The sequence below is a fragment of the Rutilus rutilus genome, assembly GCF_951802725.1.
Source record: "Rutilus rutilus genome assembly, chromosome: 1".
Classification (NCBI taxonomy): Eukaryota; Metazoa; Chordata; class Actinopteri; order Cypriniformes; family Leuciscidae; genus Rutilus; species Rutilus rutilus.
Window position 1 is genome coordinate 21,146,284 of NC_140209.1, and position 17,768 is coordinate 21,164,051.

Genomic DNA, 17,768 nt, shown 5'->3' on the forward strand with positions numbered 1-17,768 from the left:
CAGGATCTGGTGACCTCCTTTTCATTCCTGAAGGGACGTACGTCAACTTGCCACAGTTTTTCAACATTCCTGAAGAGCTCTGCCATTTGGGGAATGGTGGAGGTCAATAAACACTGCTGTGGGTGAATGGACAATTGTTCTGACTTCATGAAGCCTGATGGTGTGAATGAAACATCAAACTGACTCAAACAAACTCTTTTTAATGTACATATGATACTGGATATCACGGGTGAAACTGTTAATAATGTAGACAGACAGCAATCTCATTCAATGTCAGTCATATGTGCAGTGAAATATAATTTAGTTAAGCATTTAAAAGCTCTGTTGAGAAGTTTAAAACACGGAAAGCTCAAAAAGCAATCATATCAGGATACTTCATGAATTTCAGAAATAAAATGAAGAAATAGCTCTTAATTCAAGCAATCAACAGAAAATTAAAAAAGGACAATAACAATGAGATGTTGAAAAAATGAGTAAAGAGTTTAATCAATTTCATGAAGCAAATACAAACATTAAGAAAAAGTGAAAGCGAATTAGATCTCTCTCTTTACTGACTTATGCAAGCCAAATAATCTCAAGAGAAGAAGAGAAGAAAATATATGAAAGTATATCTTGCGTTTCCATGGAAGAGTAGAAGTGAAACTAGATGTTCTAATGAAAAACAATGAAGAACGAGTTAAGGCCTATTCTTCAGCTCCTAAACTTTGCCTCCAAAGGTTTTTCCAGGGTGAACGTTCTTGGTGCTCTTTCCAGTTAATCTTTCCTGTAGCTCTAACAGTAGAGCGTTGGCGCTAGCAACGCCAAGGTCATGGGTTCGATTCCCTGCGAAAGCAAGAACTGACAAAATGTAAAATGAGTACCTTGAATGCAATGTAAGTCGCTTTGGATAAAAGCGTCTGCCAAATGCCTAAATTCAAATGCAATCTCTTTCTATCATCCGCAGTAAAGGCCTTCCTGCACTGAAACACACACCGCCGTGTCTTTTCTGCTGTAATATTCAGAATGAATCTTCTCCTTTGTGTGAATCTTCAAGTGTTTCTTCAGGACTGAAGCCCAATGAAACTGATTACCGCACTGATCACAGTTAAATGGTCTTTCTTCAGAATGAGAAGATGTGATTTCAGAGAGAAAGCCTGAGCCGCTTCTTCCCAGTGTGAACTCTCATGTGAATCTTCAGCCTTGATTTTCATTTGAAGCGTTTTTTACACTGAGGGCAGGAGACAGATTTTATGGCTTCTGTTTTTCTTTTCTTGTTCACGTCCATCAGGTCTGAAAGAAACATTAAATCAAGTGAGATTTCAAATAAGAGACAAATGTGAAATGAAAATTAAAGCCCAAAGTCAAGATCACTGATGAGTTTAATAGTCATTTTAATCCCATCATATCTGGTCAACAACTGCTGTGCACAATTATGATCTATTTTAACATCATGAAGATGATTTGTGTTATACTGCCCTGCAAAGGCAAAAGACCTTAACTCGCTAGAGTGTGAAACTGAGAAAAATTACTTTAAAGTTTCTGTTTTGTCCAGGCAAAAGTGTTATAGGTAGGACTCCCAAAATATCTCCCTTTGTATCATGTGCCAAAAATAAGGAGTCGTGCAAAGGCTAAAGGCAGTAACTGACATATAATCAATATTTGCTTGCTGTCCCCTATACTTACATCCATTATAAGAACACCAAACCAAGGTCTAGTCATCATGGTATGCGTTTTAAATTATAAAGAAGACCTTTGGTTGTTCCTATTTAGTGCTATAATGATCAGGATTGATACTTTGCACGTGACGTCGCTGGCGGGCAAGAACGTCATTCTCTAGCAACGAAAACCAGTAAACTAATCAAGGATCTTGCCAGGACGTTGCCAGTTTTAATATACAAAAGTTTTTTGTTTTTTTTTTAAGTATACACGACATGACAGATAGTTGTTGTGCGATTGGATGCACTAACCACGTTTGTTGCCCGCCAGATATCACGTGACTGCAAAGTATCAATAGTGCGGCAACACTAACACAGTTAAACAGTATGACAGATAAGTTACTTTGCAGTACAGTATGTACAGTATGAATAAATACAAGAAATATTTTCACAATAAAGATAATTTAATTATAATTGAATACAAATGTTTTTAAAATAAATTACAGAGGAGCAGTAATTTATCAATTTGCAACAAGAATATTTAATATTCATTAGTGTTTAGGCCTTTATTTTGAAATAGCAATAAATATGAAAAATAATGAAAGATTGGTAGAAAGCTCAGTTTGTTTTCATACCAAGAGTTAAAAAAAATAACATCAATTCACTCAGTCAAAAAAGATCTCTAGCTCTGGGACTTAAAGATCTTTTAGTACTTTTTTGGGTTTAATTCTGTTTGATTAACCAACAGGGAAAGGCAATGCTCTGTTCTCGTGGTCCTTGTGTAAAGTAAAATAAAAGTGAAGTTAAATCATTTCGTTTTTCTCCCTGGTACTAGTGTCAGGACCTCCCAGAATTTCCCCGGACACAACCTGTTCCAGCTTCTCCCCTCTGGTAGGAGCTACAGAGCACTGTACGTCAAAACCAACAGACTCAGGAATAGTTTCTTCCCTCAAGCCATCACTCTGATGAACAGCTGACTCTGACTCACTGTGTCAGGAACAATTCCTGTGCTATAACCCAGCAACTCTGTCTCTAATCAGCCACCTGTTTACTACTTATTATGTATTCATCATTTTCTATTTCAGAGCTGTTCATACTGGTCAGATTGTTATATTGTTATATACTGTATACCAAACCCACCTACCCCAAGTGCATAACACTTGCACATAATACTTATTTATTCCAACATCCTTTGAGTACATGTACGCATGTATGTGTACTTGTATATATATTATGTATGTTAAAGATTTTGACTTCATCAACACTGTGTAAAAAAACTAAGAAATCAAGATTAGACCATGTATAACACATGGGATAACCACACAGGTCAACTAAATCAGTGCCATCTGATCATCTATAAAAACAGCCTTGTTATCAAACTGAAACCATCTTTTAATCATTATGTGTCTCAGTGTTATTAAGCAGCTATATTATGTACCATTGCAACATACAGAGAGGTATACCAATAAAAGCCTGCTGCCATCTGTAATAAACAAAACTTTTTTCTCAAAGACCAAAAGTAGACACAAACACTTTTTTGGGTTATTTTATGTGGACATCAAAGTCACATTTTAACAATGAACACATACAACAAACCAAATAAACATGAACATAAACTCAATCCAGTACCTTTCATCCCAACATGTATTATCACAAACCATTTTTAATCAAATCATTCAGTAGATGGTGGAAGCTGAGAGTTTTTAGCAGCTATAGTGCCATAGAAAGAGGAGCTTTAAGGCAGGTGAAATTCTGCACACCCTTCAAACTTAGTGATTAGCTTCTGTTGGTAGCAGTGCTTGCCTTCTCTTTGATATAAACACAAGTCAAAAGGTCAAACCCTTGTTGCCACAGAAAGAGTCGGTGCACAGAAGGGGGTAGAGTGACCTCTGCTGGTTGAGCTTCCACATAGCAAGAAGGGCTATAAATATGTTACAAAACTAAAATGTGAATTAAATAATAGAAACTTATGAATAAATAGGCTATCTGCTATCCTAAGCTACATATAAAATGAGTTCACTTGTCTTAATCTGAAGTTACAGGTCACCAATGGTCTTACAACTTTTTAATTCTCCCTAACAGCCAGAGTTATTATTTTATTAGTTTTAATTTTTATTTCAGTTAACTAAAGTGTTTTTTTTTTTTTTTTTTTTTCACGCCCAGTGCTACTTTAGTTGTACTAAAAAAAATTATATTAGTTCAGTTTTAGTCTACAATCACCTCGCTAACTATAGTTACTTTTATTTTGAAAGTGTTACCGGTATCTTTCGCTTCCAAAAAAGGAATAGACCACGTGACTTCCGTTTTTGGTTTATAAACGAAAAACGAATTGACTGAAGTTCAAAGACTCTCTTCATTCTTTGTTCAACAAGGAATAACGATAAAATGATCGCCAAAAACGAAAAACGGGCCGTTTTTAATTGGTTTTTCGTTTTTTGATTCTGACACCAAAAACGGTTATTTGGTTTTTCGTTTTGAAACAAAAAACAGAAAAACGGTATTTTCGTTTTATAATTGCAAACGAATTACGGATTATCCAGAGATCCCCATTTTCAGATTACTGATATTGTAGGCCTAATTACTAAAATTTCTATATGTATCTCCTCCTAGAGATTTAACTCTACATACTCTAAACTTGGCTCAGACACTCAAACTGATCTGACTGGGTGTGCTATATCTTTTCTAACTGATCGGACTTACGGTTTTCCTAAAAATGACGATCAAAACTCGGAAAAACTCCCATTGACTTAACATTGGGCATTCTAAAAAAATTCAAATCCAAACCGACGTTTTCACACACACAGACACAAAGGGCCTGACACCTCTGCGTTTCTCTCCCTCTCTCTCTCCCTCAGAGGATTTATATTATCGAGCAGCCAATAAGTAATGGCCTAAAATCTCCATAGCAACCACCCAGGACACCCTAGCAACCGCCTAGCAACCACCCAGAATGCCCTAGCAACCGCCTAGCAACCACCCAAAAGACCCTAGCAACCACCCAAAATATCCTAGCAACCGCCTAGCAACCACCCAGAACACCCTAGTAACCACCCAAAATACCCTAGCAACACCCTAGCAACCACCCAAAACATCCTAGTAACCACTCATAAAACCCTAGCAACCGCCTAGCAACCACCCAGAACACCCTAGCAACCACCTAGCAACCACCCAAAATATCCTAGCAACCACCCAAAAGACCCTAGCAACCACCAGAAATATCCTAGCAACCACCCAGAATATCCTAGCAACCACCCAAAACAGCCTAGCAACCACCCAGCTAGATCGCCAAGGTCATGGGTTCGATTCCCAGGGAAAGCAAGAACTGACAAAAATGTAAAATGTATACCTTGAATGCAATGTAAGTCACTTTGGATAAAAGCGTCTGCCAAATGCATAAATGTAAATAATAAGCAGTGTCAGAAAGAGAAAGTTGCACAGCTCTGCTATGTATATTGTCAGAAAGTGATTTTGCAGTGCTCTGAACAGACAAATCACATGTCAAAATCAGACGGATTTCTTTATCGCACATTCATTTTGCGATGAACACGAGTTAGAAAAAAAAACAATCAAACAACAAAATGTCTGTTGCTCATCGTGGCTGTTAAGAAACTAATGAAAGAATGATGCATTTATATAGCGCTACAATTTACTACTGTACACACCAAGCGCTTTACAATCACATCAGGTGTCGGCCTCATTCACAACCTGGATGATTCAACAGCAGCCACAGTGAAACAGCGCCAACTATAGGTGGAGAGGAGAGATTTGACTGTGACTAACTTACACAGAAGAGATTTTGTTTCTCAGCACATAAAGATGAACTTCTTACCATGATCTCAGACTGTGGTGATGTGGTTTCTCCACTGCATGGATCTTCATGTGTAGCTTCAGGTGACTTTTAAAAGAGAAACTCTTTCCACACTGATCACACGTGTGCGGCTTCTCTCTGCTGTGGATCTTCTCATGTGTTTTCAGATTTGATGAATCACTGAATCTCTTGTCACAGTGTGAACACTTGTGAGGTTTTTCTCCGCTGTGGATCCTCTCATGTGTTTTCAGAGATGATGAATCACTGAATCTCTTGTCACAGTGTGAACACTTGTGAGGTTTTTCTCCGCTGTGGATCCTCTCATGTGATTTCAGATCTGATGAATGACCGAATCTCTTGTCACAGTGTGAACACTTGTAGGGTTTTTCTCCAGTGTGGATCCTCTCATGTGATTTCAGAGATGATAAATCACTGAATCTCTTGTCACAGTGTGAACACTTGTAGGGTTTTTCTCCAGTGTGGATCCTCTCATGTGATTTCAGAGATGATGATTGACTGAATCTCTTGTCACAGTGTGAACACTTGTAAGGTTTTTCTCCAGTGTGGATCCTCTCATGTCTTTTCAGATGTATTGACTGACTGAATCTCTTGTCACAGTGTGAACACTTGTAAGGTTTTTCTCCAGTGTGAATCCTCTGGTGCAGTTTTAATTGTTGAGCTGTAGTAAAAGTCTTCTCACACTCAAAGCACATGTACTCTCTCACACCAGTATGAGTTTTCTGATGTTTATGTAAATTTTCCTGCAGTGAAAAACTCTTTCCACACACAGAACATGAATGTGGCTTCTCCTTCGTATGAACTGTCAGGTGTGCCTTCAGGTGTGATGCCCCGGGAAATGCTTTGCCGCATTGATTACATGTGAAAGGCTTCTCTCCAGTGTGAATTCTCATGTGACTTTTAAGGTTTCCTGATTGGCCGAATATCTTCCCACATTGATTGCATGGGTAAGGCTTCTCTCCAGTGTGAACTCTCATGTGAATCCCAAGACTGTGTTTGGTTGTGAAACTCTTTCCACACTGATCACACGTGTGCTGCTTCTCTCCGCTGTGGATCTTCTCATGTGATTTCAGAGATGATGACTGACTGAATCTCTTGTCACAGTGTGAACAATTGTAGGGTTTTTCTCCAGTGTGGATCCTCTCATGTGTTTTCAGAGATGATGACACACTGAATCTCTTGTCACAGTGTGAACACTTGTAAGGTTTTTCTCCAGTGTGGATCCTCTGGTGCAGTTTTAATTGCTGAGCTGTCATAAAAGTCTTCTCACACTCAAAGCACATGTACTCTCTCACACCAGTGTGTATTTTCTGATGTGTATGTAAATATTGCTGCAGTGAAAAACTCTTTCCACACACAGAACATGAATGTGGCTTCTCCTTCGTATGAACTGTCAGGTGTCTCTTCAGGCATGATGACCTAAAAAATGATTTTCCACACTGATCACATGTGAACGGCTTCTCTCCAGTGTGGATTCTCATGTGATTCTCAAGACTACGTTTGCTTGTTAAACTCTTTCCACACTGAGTGCAGGTGAAAGATTTCTTGGCTCTTCTTTTCTTTAAAAATGTATTTTTAGTCTTTGAGCGACTCAAAGGTTTTTCTCCAGGTTTGACATGATGTTCCTCCTCCACTTCACTCAGTTCTTCACTCTCCTCCTTCACTTCACTCAGTTCTTCACACTCCTCCTTCACTTCACTCAGTTCTTCACACTCCTCCTTCACTTCACTCAGTTCTTCACTCTCCTTCACTTCACTCAGTTCTTCTCTCTCCTCCTTCACTTCACTCAGTTCTTCACTCTCCTCCTTCACTTCACTCAGTTCTTCACACTCCTCCTTCACTTCACTCAGTTCTTCACTCTCCTTCACTTCACTCAGTTCTTCACTCTCCTCCTCCACTTCACTCAGTTCTTCACTCTCATCGCTCTCTTCCATTAGCTCTGAAATGTAAAAAAAAAGTTTAATTGCATTTCCAGTATGTCTGTCACGTTTAGAGTCTGTGTTCATGTTATGTTTGCCTGTGACACCCAGTTTGCCCACGTGACTCTGTGATTTAATCCCAGTCTTGTTAATTAGTTATGAGTTCATTTGTCCCAGCTGTGTCTTGGTTTCCAGTCTTCTGTTCTGTGTATTTAAGCAATGTGTTTCAGTCTGTTCCTTGTCTGTTGTTGTTGCTATATGTTTGGTTGTTCTGTTCATGTTTCTTTTGATCCAGTTTGTGAGTATTAGAGTTTGTTTAAATAAATCCTGCAGCAATTAAGATCCTGCATTCTTCCCTTCTTCAACCAACGTGTGAAATATGATTATAAAGTCAAAGGACATAAACTGAGCCCATAAAATGTCCCTGAAAATCTTCATGAATGAGGAACATAGATCTTCCAATTATTACTTTTAAAACATTATAGGCACAAATCCCATGTTTCTGTCAAGAGAACTACTAAAAAGTAAAAATATTTGATCAATGACACAATTATTTAATGCAATAAACACATTAAAAATATACAACTACTGGTTGACCGAAATTGTTTTTTTGATGGCCGATATAAAGACGATAGATAGATAGATAGATAGATAGATAGATAGATAGATAGATAGATAGATAGATAGATAGATAGATAGATAGATGAAAGGATGAGGAAAGAATGAGTTTTAAGTGCGAGATGATGAAATCCCAAGTTTCTATATGCACTTATAAGACATAACCTGAACGAACCATCAAGCGTTAATTAAACCCTTCTTAGGCGGGTAGTTAAATCAATACAATACCCAGTCAACACTATGATCTCACAGTGATGTCACAATGTGGTCACAACGTCTGCAATCTGAGTTCACAGTGTTCTAAAAGTGTAACCTCACAGCACTCTCACTGTGTGCTCAAACTATGACCACAATATGAGCTCATCCCAGCTAGAAATGTTATTGTTCTATGAATGTTTTGAGAGCATTATGTTATGTTCTTGTAATATTTTCTGTAGTTAATTTTATTTTTGTAACCAGAATGTTCTCCTGAAAGGTAGGATAACACTCTCTATAAACATTTCAAACATGTTTAGTGATGACATTGATAGAACATTATCCCCCCTAACATTCTTAGACAGTTATAGCGGGAAGTTTCAATGTTTAGAAATTATGTTTAAGAGGTTTACATGTTGAAGTTTGTTTGAAGAGTTTTGGTCACCATTGTAGAGGTCAGTGTTTGCTGTAGTTGGGCTCTTTGGTCTTAGGGCTGGGCGCTTTAAATCGCGATATTGTTATGCGCATCTCGTCAGTAAAGCCGGTTCCTTAATTAGTAGTAAATCACCAAAATCTCAAATTGTAAGTTACCGTTATGACGATCAATGGTTGCTTTAGTTGGGCTCTAGGCCCATATATTATTTACTTTAGATTTTGTTTGGCTGTTGTTTCTGAATTATAATTACCAGTTGAACAAAGAATAAAGTGATCTGATGATGTTGATTATGTTATGACAATCATCATTTGAACTTGATCACTGAACTCATTAAAATCCTTCTTTCTGACTTCGATTTATGTTGTTGGTTAGTGAATCTGCATAAATGGCCAGAATTTTTTTTATATAATATAAAGGATTTCTTAAAAGTTTTTAAAAGAAAAATCATTCTTTTAGGCACACACAGATGTCAAGATTCAGTCTATGCATCTCAACAATGGTGAGGAGCAGAATATTCAATGAGGAAAAGTAAATTACATAGACAATTCAGATCATAATTTATTCATACCGCAATGCATGATGGGAGCCATTAATGAGTTGTGATTGGTGGCAGCCACTGCAACATGCTTTATTATTGTCACCATTGTTGAGATTCACAGGCTGATTATTGATGTCTGTGTTTTAAATGAATTTATCTGAATGTCTATTGATCAGAAAATTTTTTATTAAATATTTTGAATTATAAGTAAAGTATTGGTAATCATAGGCTGAAGAATCACTAAACTGCTGCTAAGTTAAACCAAACTATCTCAATAAGTTTCATTTTTCAGATCACAGTATGATTTTGTCAAAACATAACCAACACTATAAGATAACATTTTACTTTGTTCATGTAACTGTTATAAATCAATAACAGCAGACAAACAGCAGTAACTATTAAAGGAAACATATAATGGTCTAGAGCCCAACTAAAGCAAACACCCATCACCTTAATGGTAACTTACAATTTGTGATTTTCTTCTTCAGTGATTCTGCTTGTTAACCTCAGGTGTCTTCAATAATGCTCAATCATCACTAAATTAATCACTTAATTATCTCCTCAGCCCTAAATGCCGCTTCATCTGAAAGCAGGTGATGGTGATTTACTACTAATCAAGGAACCGGCTTTACTGACGAGCTGCGCATTACAATATCGCGATTTAAATCGCCCAGCCCTATACCTGAGTGAAATGAAATCGAATCGTCCTGTGGAATCATTCATTCACAGACAGATGTTCAACTATTAAAGATCTTCATCGCTGTCAAAAATATGATGCATTTGAAGATTTGCTCTCACTTGACTGTTTTGTTGGTCCACGGCCACTTCATCCAACGCTCTTTATGTTCTTAAATCTTCCTGTTACGACTCCGAGTCAAGTGTGAATTGAAATTGCTCCTGACGATTCAGTGCATGTAGGAAACTGAACAGGGCCCGGTTTCCCAAAGCGTTCTTATCTCTAAGTAGTTCTTAACCTATTCCTTAACCTCTCTCTTAACCTTATGGGACGGTTCCCGAAACGTTCGTACGCTAAGTATATCTTTTGTAAGTCACACTTTCGTAAGGTTGGTCTGGACCATTCGTAGCTCTCTCTTAGCGTTGTTGCAGGTCTAAATGAATATAATTCTGAAGTTTTAATACACCCAGACAGTATTAAATTAGGCTAATTCAAGTGTTTTCATGCAAAGAATAAAATTGTCATTACACTGATTGTTGTTAGATTTTTAATTATATTATTATACAATATTATTAATTTAATTAAAACGCTCTTTTAAAGGCCAGTGAAAGCATAGGCTACTGTCAGTTAAGTCCTATTCGGACGCTAATTTTGTTTCTCATGGGCTCGTCCGGTATTTTAAACATTTACAGGGGTAAGTCGGTGATTTTAGTGCCGTCCGAATCCATAATATCAGTGTTTTTCTCACCCAACCCGCGTAAAAATCCCTGGCCAAATTAGTACCTTCTGTTTTTTGACAAACAGGTCGTGTGGTAATTTAATTGCCGTCTGAATCCACATCTCCGAGTTTACAAGAGATTCAAAATTCACGGTTTAAATCCTTTTTGATCACTGCCGAGCACCGTACGCAAGATGTAAACTTTTATTACTGAAATGCTGGAAAGTATTTACACAAGAACAATATTTCATCGCAGCTCCACCTAAGCGAACAAAAATGGGAAAGAAAAGGCGGCACGTAAATTTTTGAAAAGGTTATTGTGGCAGCAATAGGCTATATGTTACAATTTTAAAATATGTAGGCTACGCTTTTATAGGCTATTATAGTTTGAATTATTTTTTATAATATCCAATAATCACAATAAATTGAAATTTCAACTATTTCTGAAGTGCTTCTTTTATAAAGATGACCGCTTTTTCACATAAACAGCCCCTGCACGAAAGAATAATTGATTCTCGAGCCATCGATTTCAAACAATTCAGCACCATTGGCACGGACAGCGCCTGGTCACGTCCCACTTAAGAAGGTATATCTTAAGCGGCTTCCTAAGGTATAGTTCGGGGAACACACTTAGGAAAATAAACAAATTTGGTAAGATATATCTTTCGAGTCTTCTTAGCAGGCTAAGAGTGAGCGTTATCGGGAAACCGGGCCCAGATCATTCTGATTCGCGAACCGATTTAGACAGATCTGCCGACTTATTTGATGAAGTCTTTGAACAGAATCGACTCAAATGAGTGATTCTTTTGTGAATTGAGCATCACTCAAGCCCAGAAAAAAGATTGGCGCGCTCGGCGCTTGGAATAAACTACTAGGGGTGACAAGGTTCACAAAACCCACGGTTCGGTTTGTATCACGGTTTTAGGGTCACGGTATTCGGTTCTGTACGGTTCTTGTTGTTTTTTCTTTTAATTTTTAACACTCCAAAAATTTACTTCAGCATATTATGTATAGCTGAATTATCTAATTATTAATTAATTAATTTACTTCATAAATGGGGTGTGTTTGCAAAACGCAGCTTCTCATTTCCCATTCTGAAGTAATATGAGTGAGCAGTCACCCTGAGGAGACTTTCAGTGGCCCTGGAGGTCCATCATCTGTAGTGAGAGCTACGTGGGCTGTGTCGGACAGTTATTTGTCAATTTCTCCTCATGTCTCGTCATCATAGGCGTAATTTGCAGGTGGGACATGTCCCCACCATTTTTTGCCAGGGTTGATATTATCTCCCAGCACATTTCTACCAATACAAATAAATAAAACATTTCCAGTTAACTAGCAAAGTATTCGTTTCGTTCGTTTGTTAAATAAGAAGCAATCTAGTGCTGAAATGTGTTTTTTTAATCAAGTGATCAAAGTGCTCGTTGCCGTTGCGATCAGTGGCGCTGATACACTGTTCTCCTGGCTCGCGCACACACAGCAGCGGCCGCACATTCTTCACTCGGACGCGCGCTTCAATCCGTTGAGGAGACTCTAGGCTACTCTATTCGTTCCGATGAAATCACAAAACAAAATTCATACAAATCTTTCCCTGCTTGATATACAACCGCTGATAAACATAATCGGGTTTGATGAAAAAGAAAAACATATATATACACGAGTGCACTCAGTGCAGATTAGAACTCAGAACCTTTGACACGCTTGGCAAGTTCTGCCACTGGACCATTAAAGTACATACCGGTACGTGGAACAGTCGATCTAGCCTATTTATTCACGCGAAAAAAACAACATATATTGGAGTAGACCTCATTAAATGTCTTTAACCTAGTGTAGGCTACTATTTAAATCGATGGACATTGTAATGTTATTCTACATATGTCTGATTTATGATTTAGCAGTATTAGCACGGGCACGATGCTACATTGCGCATGCGTCAAACCGTGCGAACCGCGCGACGCACACACGCACCGAACCAAGACAAGCGAACCGAACGGTTCGGATGTTTTTTCATGTACCGTGCCACCCCTATAAACTACGCATTTAATAACACATATTGCATTAAAATAAAGTAACGAGAGGAACGTTGCCCAACGTAACTTAGTAAAAGTACAGTTTTTTCATTAGAAATGTACTCGAGTTAAAGTAAAAGTACTCACATTCAAATCTACTCTTAAAGGGATACTCCACCGTTTTTTCATATTAAACTGTTATTCCCTTAACTAAGACGAGTTGATACATACCTCTCTCGTCTCAGTGCGTGCACTAAATCGCTCTGTCTTGCGGCGAAAATTTGTTAGCACTTAGCTTAGCCCAGTTCATTCAATATGGGCCAAGCAGAGAAGCTACCAAACACCTCCACGTTTTCCCTATTTAAAAACAGTTACTCGCGTAGTGTAACTCGACCTAGGACGGTGACACAAAACAAAACGTTGCGCTTTTCTAAGCGTGTAAAATGGATAACTATATTGTATGGCGGGATACCATGCTTTGAAGCTCTTCGACTTGGCGCAGTAATATCTTCACTAGAGGGAGCGGGGGCCGGTGAGAGGATTTTTCACGAGTGAAGATATTACTGCGCCAAGTCGAAGTGCTCACAAGCACTTGCTATGGTATTCCGCCATACAATATAGTTACTCAGTACTCAGACAGTATATGTACTCAGATACAGCAGACAAACAAAATCTAAAGTAAACATAAGGGTCAAGAGCCCAACTAAAGAAAACACTGATCACCATAACGGTGGCTTACAATTTGAGATTTTCTCCTTCAGTGATTCTGCTTGTTAAAGGAGAACTCCGGTCAATTTTAACATTGAGCTCATTTTTTTGTACATTTGGAGTGCTGTCAATACAGAGACCAACGACAAAAATCGGTGTTGCCTGCACCGAGTTATTCTATTTTTAAAATTTGCACCCTGTTGACTTCAATGGGGCAAGTTTTAAACCTGCTTTTAGCCTCTTAACATCGTTGATGTGTCATTACAAGTGCACAGAAAATGTGAGTGATTCCTTCAGAGTGAACACGAGTGAATCTGACTGCAGTAGATGTGAAAGATGTGTATAAAAATGATGTTATTTAAGCCAGCGCAAATACCTGTGTTTACATCCTGTTTTCGGTTGAAGTCCAAAGTAGTCGATTGCCGAGTTCACGCGCGTGATCATAGGTAACTAAACCTATGCGCGTGAACTCGGCAATCAAAAAAATGAGCTCAATGTTAAAATTGACCGGAGTTCTCCTTTAACATCAGGTGTCTTCAATAATGTTTAATCATCACTAAATTAATCACTTAATTATATCATTAACTTAAACACTCTTGAGTGTGGACTCATATACACTCCCAGGAGTGTTAATTTAACACAGGAGTTTTTGCTGTGTACAAAGAGCCGTAGTTAACTGACAAGCTGAGCCATATCGCATTAAATATCGCTGGCGATACGTCCGCGATATTAATGCGATATGGCTCAGCTTGTCAGTTAACTACGGCTCTTTGTAGTAAATGCCGCTCCATCTGAAAGCAGGTGAAGGCGATTTACTACTAATCAAGGAACCGGCTTTACTGACGAGATGCGCATAATAATATCTTGGGCGATATATCGCCCAGCGCTATTTGTATACAAATCAGTGAATTTTAACCTTCAATATTATATTAATGTAGTACAAACTGACTCCTATGTGTAGTTTACAGCATTATTTGAGAGATTTTCTTTCCTTGAGAACATTTGACCTGTACTTTATCTAATATAGTATATGCAAAACAATCCATATCAAATCATGTCAATACTCAGCAAACTATATTGAGAAATGTCAAAATGTTTGGTAACATGGTTGCAAAAAATGTGAGCCAGTTATAAATGTAAAATAAAACAGCTAAAATATTTAGTTGGACCTGATGTTGACAATCAATATAACAGTTTCTCAAACCTCCCTTTACGGACCATTTGTGGTAAACAAACAAGAAAGAAAATATTCTTCTATTTCATAGTTTACCCGTTTATCTAAAAGTGAAGAAGATGTTGAATCTTTCTAACATGAATGTTCTTCAGCATCATGAATGAATGAAGAATAAACACCAACCTCTTTGTTCTTCAGGATCTTCAGTGTGTTTCATTCTGCAGGGTTCTGGATCACTCATGTTCTCACTGTCCTCTTTAATAAACTCAGTCTTTGCAGATTTCAGCTCTTCCTGATGCTCTGTGCTCGTCTTCACTTGTAGACTGATGGGAATATTCCAGCATTTATTGGAGAATTACAGTAGGAGGAGCTTCACTGATGATGAATTTCACTGTAGGAGGAGCTTCACTGATGATGTGATTGATGTGGGAGGGGCTTCACTGATGATGAATTTCACTGTAGGAGGAGCTTCACTGATGATGTGATTGCTGTGCGAGGAGCTTCACTGATGATGTGATTGATGTGGGAGGGGCTTCAATGATGATGAATTGTAGGAGGAGCTGAAAATCAAAGTTATCAGTTACTGAGTTTGTTTTAATACTAAATGACATATCTAAGAATGTCTGTATCTCTATATAGAAACCAACCAAGCGTGCTGCACAAGCCCTGAAAAGTGAAGTCAAAACGTTTTGATCGCCCCCCAGTGACTGGTCCTAGAAAAGGTCATAAACCCCGCCTCCCGTGTTATTCAACGGGACTTGAGACCAACTAAACAATTTAATTACACTTTTAATATCTTTTTTCGGAAGGTGGTTTCTGTCATTTACTGTAGTTTTTTATCACGCTGATGTAAATTCAAGTGTTCGTTTTTAAAATAAGTTTGTTTTTAGTTAGTCATTTGATGCTATAAAAACGGTGGTGTCATGATTGACAGCTGTGATTAAGAGGTTCTCTGAGCGAAGTAGTCACTGAAGCACCAACAGATTTTTGTGATCTTCAGAGGACTGAGGAGATAGGAGCTTTACATTTAATATCTAAATTTCTATAATTATTTCACACCGAGAGTGAGGGCGGGGCCTTGATTTCACAGCTTTACTTCCTGCTCACTACAGCGCAGGTATGGCCCCGAGATGTCAGCGCCATATCGGGACACTGGGGGCTTCACTTCTCACCAATGGAAGAGAGCGAAGGGGTGTCGTTCATATTTGTTTACAGTCTATGAAACCCTCAGTCTATTGACACCAATGAAATGAGCTTTAAGTGTCAATTTACAGGAGATCTGAAGACATCAGCATAAATGAACAATGAAATTGTTTTACGGTGTGTACTTTACTCTGAACACCTTTTACCTATTTATTTTTTATTCTCAGGTAAGGTAAAGAAAGTCAAATCTGACCTAAACCATAAGCATTCAAAAGGTACTTACAAATCTGGTCAGAAGACTCCTCTGTGGTATCTCATAAAAAGTCTTCCAGCATCATAAATCTAAGTCTCAGTAGGCAGATTTTGTAACCAATTACATTTCTTTTCATTACTATTCTTTTTATAATAAACAAAAATATAAAGGCAAATAAAACTTAATCGTTTAAGTATAAAATACAATAATCACGTTTTGAATCAAAAGTGTAACTTAGTAACTGCTCTGGGCTTCTTATCTTCTGCTTGGGGTTTCTTGTCCTCAGCTCTGGGCTTCTAGGCGTCGGGGGAACTGGCGTATCCCAAGAGGAAATCAGTTCATCAGTCTTTTATACTGCTGTTGTTAAACCCTTGAAGACCGATACAGCCGCCGGCGGCATAAAATAATCGTTCTAAAATGTTTAATAACTTTCCATTCGCTAATCCAATCCGTATGCTTTAAAATGCACCGTAAAGATGAGATTCTCAGCTTTCCCTTTGTTTGTTATCACGGTTGTTTCTATCGGTCATTCAGTGGCTCCGTAGTGCCGGTGATTGCGTCATCAAAATCTGCAGCAGCGATTCGTCAAGGAAACACATGTGGTTTCTTTCTCTGAGCCAAACAGGAACGATTGTTGATGCTTAGTCCCACCCCCATGCCCAGATTCGTCCAAACGGTCATCAACTCAACCAATAAACATAGTGATTGGTGTTTTTAACAAACGCAATACATTGAAACGAAATGCATTGAAAACTAACGGATACAAAGTTTTTGACCATAGCGCAAAACATGAAAGCGCACAAAAGTGACCCTGGATCACAAAACCAGTCTTATGTTGCACGGGTATATTTGTGGCAATAGCCAAAACATTGTTTGGGTCAAAATTATAGATTTTTCTTTTATGCCAAAAATCATTAGGGTAAAAAGTAAAGATCATGTTGCACGTGTCAATGGGGACCTGTGCCCACCCAGATTGACCAGTGGCCCACCCAATCAGATTAATAAAAACAATTAATTTAGTTCGTTTTTTAAATAAGAGACGATCTATCGCTATATTAAATATATAAAAAAAAATATATTAAATCAAGTGATCGTTGCCGCTGCGATCACGCGGATACAGTGTTTTCTCGTGTGGCTCGTGAGCCTCGTGCACACGCGCACTGTCTTCACTCGGATGGGGACATTCTAAAACGCTTAACGTGAAAAACGCTTAACGTGGCTTACTGTACTAAGACAGTGATATTAAAGGACCAAAATCAGCACACGTCATATTTATAAACCATAGTATGTATAAAAAATCAGATGAGCCCAGAATATGAACGCAACGCGTTTAATTACACGTTAAGCGTTTTCCTCCCATAGAAAACCGTTATAAGAAAAGGCTTAACGTGGCTTACTGTACTAAGACAGTGATATTACATGACCAAACTCTGCACACATCATATTAATAAACCATACTATGTATAAAAAATAAGATAAGCCCAGAACATAACCTGAGACTCGGGAGATGGGTGAAAAGATATTATAAAAGGCCTTTTCACACGTCACACTATCACATTACTGCATAAATATGGCCTCCCAGTTTAGAACTGGATCGAAATTTGCAACACAATTGTTATAGATTATATTCCACCCATCTCCTAGACATCAACACTGAACACACCCCTCCATCACTATACCCTCACAGCATCATCACCTGGAGTAGATGGTCTATCCAGGCTGAACACTGCACATCAGACGAAGATGTGTCATCTTCACACTAACAGATAGATAGCTTCACACACACAGGGTGGAGCTGATCTCATGATCATTGTCTAACAGAGACACAGAGAATAGCATACGCTATTCACAACAAACTGCCAACTAATGTAACACACATGAACAACTGAATGGCTACAGTCACAAATCAAGACAAATTCTAAGG

The 17,768-nt window shown here is 38.2% G+C and overlaps 1 protein-coding gene across 2 annotated transcripts; it reads right to left on the reverse strand.

The window, feature by feature from the left end:
• Positions 1 to 465: 465 nt before the first annotated feature.
• LOC311291949 (uncharacterized protein) lies at positions 466 to 16,392 on the reverse strand. Of its 2 annotated transcripts, XM_084411328.1 has the most exons (5): positions 16,049 to 16,392; positions 15,875 to 15,933; positions 14,632 to 15,008; positions 5,464 to 7,399; positions 466 to 1,269 (listed from the first exon to the last, which is right to left on the reverse strand). In XM_084411328.1, coding segments are annotated over exons 3-5 (1,995 nt in total). In that variant the 5' UTR covers positions 14,690 to 15,008; positions 15,875 to 15,933; positions 16,049 to 16,392; the 3' UTR covers positions 466 to 1,268. The 2 variants fall into 2 exon arrangements, with proteins under 2 accessions (XP_084267454.1, XP_084267453.1); XM_084411327.1 differs by having other exon boundaries at positions 15,875 to 16,384.
• Between the last annotated feature and the right edge of the window lie 1,376 nt (positions 16,393 to 17,768).